The sequence below is a fragment of the Salvelinus sp. IW2-2015 genome, unplaced genomic scaffold, assembly GCF_002910315.2.
Source record: "Salvelinus sp. IW2-2015 unplaced genomic scaffold, ASM291031v2 Un_scaffold1113, whole genome shotgun sequence".
NCBI lineage: Eukaryota > Metazoa > Chordata > Actinopteri > Salmoniformes > Salmonidae > Salvelinus > Salvelinus sp. IW2-2015.
Window position 1 is genome coordinate 331,615 of NW_019942732.1, and position 9,850 is coordinate 341,464.

Genomic DNA, 9,850 nt, shown 5'->3' on the forward strand with positions numbered 1-9,850 from the left:
TCTATATCCACAGTAAAACGAGTCCTATATCGACATAACCTGAAAGGCCGTCAGCAAGGAAGAAGCCACTGTTCCAAAACCGCCATTTAAAAAAAAGACAGACTACGGTTTGCAACTGCACATGGGGAAAGATCATACTTTTTGGAGAAATGTCCTCTGGTCTAATTTTTTTTTTTAAGAACTGTTTGCCATAATGACCATCATTATGTTTGGAGAAAAGGGGGATGCTTGCAATCCGAAGAACACCATCCAACCGTGAAGCATGGGGGTGGCAGCATCATGTTGTGGGGGTGCTTTGCTGCAGGAGGGACTGGTGCACTTCACAAAATAGATGGCATCATGAGGTAGAAAAATGATGTGGGTATATTGAAGCAACATCTCAAGACATCAGTCAGGAAGTTAAGGCTTGGTCGCAATTGGGTCTTCTAAATGGAGCAATGACCCCAAGCATACTTCCAAAGTTGTGGCAAAATGTCTTAAGGACAACAAAGTCAAGGTATTGGAGTGGCCATCACAAAGCCCTGACCTCAATCCTATAGAAAAAATTCACCCAACGTATTGTGGGAACCTTGTGGAAGGCTACCTGACACGTTTGACCCAAGTTAAACAATTTAAAGGCAATGCTACCAAATACTAATTGAGTGTATGTAAACTTCTGACCCACTGGGAATGTGATGAAAGAAACAAAAGCTGGAATAAATCATTCTCTCTACTATTATTCTGACATTTAACATTCTTAAAATTTAGTGGTGATCCTAACTGACAGGGAATTTTTACTAGGATTAAATATGAGGAATGGTGAAAAACTGAGTTTAAATGTATTTGGCTAAGGTGTATGTAAACTTCTGACTTCAACTGTATATACTGAACAAAAATATATAAACGCAACATGTAAAGTTTTGGTTTCATGAGCTGAAATAAAAGATCCCAAAAATGTTTATAATGAATTCATTTAAATGGATTGATTTCCTTATATGAACTGTAACTCAGTAAAATCGTTGAAATTGTTGCATGTTGCGTTGATATTTTTGTTCAGTATAGTCATGGCCAAAAGTTTTGAGAATGACACAAATATACATTTTCACAAAGTCTGCTGCCTCAGTTTGTATGATGGCAATTTGCATATACTCCAGAATGTTATGAAGAGTGATCAGATGAATTGCAATTAATTGCAAAGTCCCTCTTTGCCATGCAAATGAACTGAATCCCCAAAAAACATTTCCACTGCATTTCAGCCCTGCCACAAAAGGACCAGCTGACGTCATGTCAGTGATTCTCTCGTTAACACAGGTGTGAGTGTTGACGAGGACAAAGCTGGAAATCACTCTGTCATACTGATTGAGTTCGAATAACAGACTGGAAGCTTCATAAGGAGGGTGGTGCTTGGAATCATTGTTCTTCCTCTGTCATCCATGGTTACCTGCAAGGAAATACGTGCCGTCATCATTACTTTGCACAAAAAGGGCTTCACAGGCAAGGATATTGCTGCCAGTAAGATTGCACCTAAAGGCCTCCCGGGTGGCGCAGTGGTCTAGGGCACTGCATCGCAGTGCTAACTGCGCCACCAGAGTCTCTGGGTTCGCGCCCAGGCTCTGTCGCAGCCGGCCGCGACCGGGAGGTCCGTGGGGCGACGCACAATTGGGCTAGCATCGTCCGGGTTAGGGAGGGTTTGGCCGGTAGGGATATCCTTGTCTCATCGCGCTCCAGCGACTCCTGTGGTGGGCCGGGCGCAGTGCGCGCTAACCAAGGGGGCCAGGTACACGGTGTTTCCTCCGACACATTGGTGCGGCTGGCTTCCGGGTTGGAGGCGCGCTGTGTTAAGAAGCAGTGCGGCTTGGTTGGGTTGTGCTTCGGAGGACGCRTGGCTTTCGACCTTCGTCTCTCCCGAGCCCGTACGGGAGTTGTAGCGATGAGACAAGATAGTAATTACTAGCGATTGGATACCACAAAAAGGGGGGAGAAAATGGGATAAAATTTAAATAAAAAATAAAATAAAAAATAAGATTGCACCTAAATCAATAATTTATCGGATCATCAAGAACTGCAAGGAGAGCGGATCAATTGTTGTGAAGAAGGCTTCAGGGCGCCCAAGAAAGTCCAGCAAGCGCCAGGACCGTCTCCTAAAGTTGATTCAGCTGCGGGATWRGGGCACCACCAGTACAGAGCCTGCTCAGGAATGGCAGCAGGCAGGTGTGAGTGCATCTRCACGCACAGTGAGGCRAAGACTTTTGGAGGATGGCCTGGTGTCAAGAAGGGCAGCAAAGAAGCCACTTCTCTCCAGGAAAAACATCAGGGACAGACTGATATTCTGCAAAAGGTACAGGGATTGGACTGCTGAGGACTGGGGTAAAGTCATTTTCTCTGATGAATCCCCTTTCCGATTGTTTGGAGCATCTGGAAAAAAAGCTTGTTCGGAGAAGACATGGTGAGCGCTACCATCAGTCCTGTGTCATGCCAACAGTAAAGCATCCTGAGACCATTCATGTGTGGGGTTGCTTCTCAGCCAAGGGAGTGGGCTCACTCGCAATTTTGCCTAAAAACACAGCCATGAATAAAGAATGGTACCAACACATCCTCCGAGAGCAACTTCTCCCAACCATCCAGGAACAGTTTGGTGACGAACAATGCCTTTTCTAGCACGATGGAGCACCTTGCCGTAAGGCAAAAGTGAAAACTAAGTGGCTCGGGGAACTAAACATCAATATTTTGGGTCCATGGCCAGGAAACTCCCCAGACCCTAATCCCATTGAGAACTTGTGGTCAATCCTCAAGAGGCAGGTGGACAAACAAAAMCCCACAAATTCTGACAAACTCCAAGGATTGATTATGCAAGAATGGGCTGCCATCAGTCTGGATGTGGCCCAGAAGTTAATTGACAGCATGCCAGGGCGGATTGCAGAGGTCTTGAAAAAGAAGGGTCAACACTGAAAATATTGACTCTTTGCATCAACTTCATGTAATTGTCAATAAAAGCCTTTGACACTTATGAAATGCTTGTAATTATACTTCAGTATTCCATGGTAACATCTGACAAAAATATCTAAAGACACTGAGGCAGCAGACTTTGTGAAAATTAATTTGTTATTCTCTAAACTTTTGGCCACGACTGTAGTTGAAACAAATCAGTAATGAGTGATTTTGATCCTGACTTGGTCTTATTTTTGTCATTAACCAAATGATCTGTTCTTGTTAATATTACCAGGAGTATGAAAGTATTGAAATACATATTGTATACTGAACAAAACCATAAAATGCAACAATTCCAAAGATTTTACTGAGTTACAGTTCATAAGGAAATAAGTTAGGCCCCAATCTATGAATTTCATTTCAATAACTTATTTCCTTATATGAACTGTAACTCAGTAAAATCTTTGGAATTGTTGCATTTTATGGTTTTGTTCAGTATACAATATGTATTTCAATACTTTCAGACTCCTGGTAATATTAACAAGAAAAGATAATTTAATTTTTCCAAATAGCACATACAGTATGAGCAGGTGTTTTCCATGGTGCTGGGGAGCCAGGCCCAGCCAAACAACATTGGAGTTAGCTTATGGTAGAGAAATGAACAATCAATTTTCTGGCAACATCTGTGGTGRACATTCCTGCAGTCAGCATGCCAATTGCATGCTCCCTCAAAACTTGAGACATCTGTTAGCATTGTGTTTTTACAAAATGGCATATTTTAAAGTGGCCTTTCATTGTCCCCAGCACAAGGTGCACCAGTGTAATGATCATGCTGTCACACCTGCCAGATGGATGGATTATCTTGGCAAAGGAGAAATGCTCACTGACAGGGATATAAACAAATTTGTGCACAAAATTTGAGAGAAACACTTTTTGTGCATATGGAAACACTTTACATGTTGCGTTTATATTTTTGTCCAGCATATATCATCAATGTATGGTTTGTGCTTATCTTTACAATAATTAAATAAAATAAGAGGTATTTCCGTTTAATGTTTCCAAATAGCACATACAGTATGAGCAGATGTTTTCCATGGTGCTGAACATATTGTTACTGCATCATAGCTTATAGTTTACAACACATTAAACCAAAAAGAGGATCTGTCCAAGTCTCTCCTACATTTATAATCAAATTATACTGATGGAGAACACCGTATTTTTCCCTCGAGTCTGTGTGTGTCTGGACAGAGCCCATCCTCTCAGTGTCGCTCACAACACCAGCAAGTGTCAGGGGCAAAAGGTTGCTCTAATTGTGATACTGAAAGAGACCAGWCCTGGGATACTGTGTTTGACCAGAACTGCCGGGCTAGGTTCAGTCCCTGGCTTTGCTGCTGTTGAAGATCTTGGCCAGCAGAGAGACGTTGGACTGGGACTTCTGTTGTATGTCCCTAGCCTTGTCCTGGGCCTTCAGCAGGTTCTTCTTGGACATGGTCTGTTTACGCAGGCGACTCATCTGGATCTCATCCTCTGTATGTCGCTGGGTGAAGTTCCAAGTCTTCTCCTCTATCTTCTCGCCCTTCCTCTCCCTCTTCTTCCTCATTTTGTCCATGTTCTGGCTCTTCTCCACATTGGCCAGGTAGAAGTTGGTCTCTCGTTTGGCCTGAGAGATCTCAGTTCTGAGGCGCTGCTGGAGCACAGTCATCTCATAGGCCAGTCGCTCACTCAGGTGACACCACTGGAACCTGTGGAGGTACTGAACAATAACCTTGACAATTAAGAGTCAGAATAGTTATTTAGACAGTAAAAATTTCAACAAAATCAAATGTTGGTATTAAGGTTTCTATTAATAAGGGATCTGGGGCATGTGGGTTATGACAGTGCTTTACACTTCCAAAGTTAAATGTAGTCACACTAAAATGTCCACACAAAGATCATTGAAGAGAAAATTGAGACACCTTGATGTTCCAGAGGTCACTGACAAAGCGGCTCCTTTTCCGGGCGCCCATCGGTGTGTTGTGGAGGCTAGCTGCCACTCTCTTGGCCACTCTCTTGTCCCTGAACTCCACCCAGCCCTCAGTGAAACTGCACGCCTTGGTGCCAGCTTTCTTTTTCTTCCTCTTCACAGACCGGTCTGAGGACAACAGGTATCATTGTAATGATTGAGACAAAACACGGAAATCCTGTCAGACAGTGTCAGGGTTGATTTTAACATGCAGAGTGAGTGCAGTCTTACCTTCAGGCTGTAGGAATATCCTTCCAATCTCCCCATACAGACTCAGCATGTTGCGCATATTCTTGGGTCTCAGTCTTGGTGGTATATGACCTAAATACACTATTCCAGGCAGACACGTCTTGCCTACTGACACCTTTTTCTCTTTGGGATCACCTTCAGCCTGTTCTTTAAGTTCCTCATCATGTAGTTCTTCATCGTCATTCTCTGTGTTGTMGTCATCCTCATCTGCTTCAATCTTGGGCATTTCTCCAGATTCTTCATCATCATCGGTCATATCCTCATTCACTTTATTCTCCTCGATGTTCATCCTCTCCATCTCACGTGTCCAGACAGATCAGATGGCCTAGATTTATGTTGACAAATGGATTCAGGACAATTGTATTATCACGTGGTCCTTTTGCAGAGTTTGTAACAAAAAAACAAACATAGCAGCTAGCTAGCCGTTAGCCTGACGCTTGGTGATCCCAACATAAGAGGCTAGTTAGTCGTATGATAGGCACTACACGCTGACACTGGGTAACGTTAGCTAGCTAAGTGGCTATCATGTGGGTTAATAACGCTTTGCACAAGCGTCTCTTACATTTACGTCAAAGTTGTTGATCTCAACTTACCGTGCAGCCTCGCGTCGACGTTCCAATACGCAAATCAATACATTAATAAGTAAATAACAATACGCTTTTCAAAGTCAAAGCTACCTAGGAACACAACGCAAGTTAATGTGGACCGCACGTGCGCAGGAAGTGTGATGACGTATGGCAGAAAGAAGATCAATACTTCCGGTGCATTACACTTTTAGAACAAAAGGTGGCAACATTACACTGAGAATGAATTTAGAACGCACTGGTTGGTGTAAKGGATAGTAAAATGTTGGGTCTCACTTCATGCACCCGCTGTGATGATGACGCTCAAAGTGATGACAGTACTGCCCTACCATGCAAAAAGGCAATAACTGCTCATAGCGTGGAACTGAGAAAAATGGCTTTTATTTGCCTTGGTTTCACAGTAACTTTAAGCAGTTACTGCTAACATGACCACCATTTTCTCCAAAACACAGTACAATAGAGGCAGGATACTTGTCCACATGTTTAAGCATATATTTAATTTAGCAAAAATGACATTAACTCATTTTTGACCAAATGAGCAGTTATTGCCTTTTTGCTTGGTAGGGCAGAGTAGTATACAACTTGATCTTGAACAACGTGATACTTGTTGTTACAACAACATCTACTATAGCCATGTAAAAGTGTACAAAAAAATGTATCCTATCAYCTTTTTAGGCAACTTGATCTGGGACTTCATTCGCTATAACATGCAAGGTTGATGTCTTCTTCACTGAGGCCAGTCTCAAAGCCAGAGCGAAAGAGTGCACTGTCTGCAGAACTTGCAGTCTACTGTCTAGCATGCAGATGGAAGCCTCAGGAGAAGACTACATTTGAGACATGACGTAAAGAAATGTTCACAGGGAGACATGTCTCATAGCCCAGACCACCCTCTCCCATCCTCTCTGATGTTCTTTCTTGCAGGGCTGCACTGGTGCTTTAATATGCATGGCCATGTGCCTGTTGCATGTGTGTTCCTGCATTATTAAACAGGATGACTTGGGTTTACTAAGTGCTGCTCTGCAACCCTGTCAGTGGTCTGTCTATCTTTAAATATAACCATGAACACTAAAGCTGCATTCTCCAGGGAGGAAGGAGAGATGGCATGTTTCATATTGAATGCTGTTACATAAAGATGGAAGATGGAAGTGTTGAATTAGATGTTCTGTTTTCTCCCCTTATTTAATGAGTTTCTCACCCTTTGTTAAATTGAAATATAAATGTTCCTTAGTGCTTGCCTCTGCGAACAACAACATCAGTCAAGTAGATTGTGGGATTGCTACTTAGTCCTACATATTGTCACATAACGTTTGCTGTTTTTCTGCTGGTAAGTGTATCAACATCTGTGTAGACCGGTGAGCTACTGCATTTGCGGTATCCTAACCAAATGTCGTTGCTGGGCTTAGGCTGTTATCTATTGATTGAAGTCATTCCACATTACCATGCCAGAAAACAGATTATTCATTTGGATAATTCATCTAAATAGTCCAGGGATACGTGAAAATTATGTTAACTTTTTCATTAAAAAATTAAAGTTGGTACACTTGTACAGTTTGGGGCCCTGAATATTTTCATATATGGAGGCATTGGAAAAACACCTCCTGACGGGCGTTGCAGCTATTTTCCATTCTGCCATAGCCAAAAAATGTATTTTGCATTATATCTACTGAAGCAAACATTAAATCACAGAAAAGGTGATGTCTACCCCTATGTTGTGATGGACAAAGATTACAATGATACCATGCACAACATTTTTTTTTAAACAATGGCGACAGTGGCGATAATTTTGCTATTACGCCATAACCGGACTATGTATTTTCCTTCATATCTGCTGAACCAAGCATGATAACACAGAAAATGTGATGTTTACACCTATGTCTTGATGGTCAATGATTACAATGATTGCAAAATCAAATCTTTTTTATTCTACTTTACTGAAAATGTATGCTTGGAGTCAGCCACTAAGGGAGGAGCAGGATTCTGCACGGGACAAGGATGGATGTCTGGTCCCCCCCACTTTAACTTCTAATTTTATAGACTTCAAGAAGGCTTTGGTAGTTTGCATTGTGTCACTCTGGAATATTCTGAGATTCTATGGTATACTTATTTAGATTGTTACAATCATGGACATTTTTCAACTACTTCAATGATAGTTCCAACAAATGAGTACCTTTTGCATCTCTTTGATATTTGAAGTAGAAATTGTGCACCAATATTACATTTAAAAGCCTGTAATATTAAATAAAGTGCCCTTTAATATAGGCCACATGAATAATTCAATAAATCCAATTTTTATTTGAATAAAGACTTGCTAAAAAGCCAAAATTCTGCATTTTGACATGTCCCTCTGCAACTTCTGTGACTTCTAGGAAGATTTCACCATCATTGTAAAGCCCTTGTCATTTCTGAATACTATTATTTATTTCATGTGATTAAATGTTTGTTCCTCATTTTAAGGTCAAGCCTGTCACGTGAACTGAACTTTTAATATTAATATGGTAAATATGGTAAAATGGTGAAACTATTCCTTTTTAAATATTGTTTTTCAACAGAAACATTGAACATCTAATAGTGAAATCATAGTAAAAGCAGGTGAGCTGGTTCTACTCTTTTTGGACATTTTCTGGTGTTTTGTGGTGGGAAACTGAGCAGGTGGAGCGTAACACGTCACCCCGGTTACCCATAGATAGACAGGCTATACATGTTTTAACAATACAACAATTTGTAAAGCTTGCATTCAATGGACACCCTGTTGCACACAACAAAATGTTATCATTTTTTACAAAAACACCTTTATGTCAATGGAGTGTCTTTGCACGTTCACAATCCGGCGGGACATGACCGGTAGACCCGGTTAAGTGTTTCTGTGCACTCGTGCTCCCAAGTGGCACAGCGGCCTAAGACACTGCATTTCAGTGAAAAAGGCAACACTACAGTCCCTGGTTCAAAACCAGGCTAAATCACATCTGGCTGTGGTTGGGAGTCCCATAGGACTGTGCACAATTGGTCCAGTGTTGTCCAGGTTTGGCTGGGGTAGGCCGTCATTGTAAATAAGAATTTGTTCTGAACTGACTTGCCTAGTTAAATAAATGAAGATAGCTATGACAACGCCTACAGGCCTGATTGGGATTTCTCCTGCAGAATATGTTTCTGGACAATCCTTGTTGTGAAAAGGGCTATATATAAATAGCATTTGATTTTCATTTGGTGAACCAAAGCACATTTTGTGGGAGGATTTGCTTCTTTTCTGTTCCTTTCTTCATGAACATCTCAGAATGAGCTTGATGGATGATATCTTGACTGTTAGTGCGATCATTAAGGAGAACTGTATAGGGCCAAAAAATTGAAATCTTATCTTCTGAAATATAATTTGAGGATTGGTGGGTGGCCTTTGGGACCGACAAACACTGAAGGTACATACGTGCCCATGAAATCACCAAGTCCCTGCGTCCAGACAAGTCAAAGGCACTTCTTGTTTTCCATGAATTTACACAATGTCACACAGTATCTACGTTTACAACCAGCGGCAAGAAGACAGCAGCAGACAGATGTATGGCTCAGTATGCCACAGAAATAATATTCTATGACGTAGTTTGTCAGAAACCACAATTTCTTTGGAATACTTCCCATGGCTTACCATGGCAGTCAACCATTATATAATCATCTGAACTATTGTAATCCTTGACCATCAAGACATACAGTGCATTCGGGAAGTATTCAGACCCCTTGACCTTTTCCACATTTTGTTGCATTAGAGCCGTATTCTAAAATTCTTTTTTAGAAATGTTTGCATAGTTATTACAAATAAAAAACTTAAATATCACATTTGCATTTTACAGACCCTTTACTCAGTACTTTGTTGAAGCGCTTTTGGMAGCGATTACAGCCTCAAGTCTTCCTGGGTATGATGCTACAAGCTTGGCACACCTGTATTTGGGGAGTTTCTTCCATTCTTCTCTGCAGATCCTCTCAAGCTCTGTCAGGTTGGATGGGGAGCGTCGCTGCACAGCTATTTTCCGGTCTCTCCAGAGATGGTTGATCGGGTTCAATTTCAGGCTCTGACTGGGCAACTCAAGGACATTCAGAGACTTGTCCCGAAGCCACTCATGCG

The 9,850-nt window shown here is 41.6% G+C and overlaps 1 protein-coding gene across 2 annotated transcripts; it reads right to left on the reverse strand.

The window, feature by feature from the left end:
* Positions 1-3,940: 3,940 nt before the first annotated feature.
* Positions 3,941-5,886, reverse strand: abt1 (activator of basal transcription 1). Of its 2 annotated transcripts, none has more exons than XM_024137131.2 (4): positions 5,752-5,886; positions 5,141-5,483; positions 4,863-5,038; positions 3,941-4,660 (listed from the first exon to the last, which is right to left on the reverse strand). In XM_024137131.2, exons 2-4 carry the CDS (start codon positions 5,454-5,456, stop codon positions 4,280-4,282), a joined length of 873 nt encoding a protein of 290 aa, XP_023992899.1. In that variant the 5' UTR covers positions 5,457-5,483; positions 5,752-5,886; the 3' UTR covers positions 3,941-4,279. The 2 variants fall into 2 exon arrangements, with proteins under 2 accessions (XP_023992899.1, XP_023992898.1); XM_024137130.2 differs by having other exon boundaries at positions 3,941-4,672.
* Between the last annotated feature and the right edge of the window lie 3,964 nt (positions 5,887-9,850).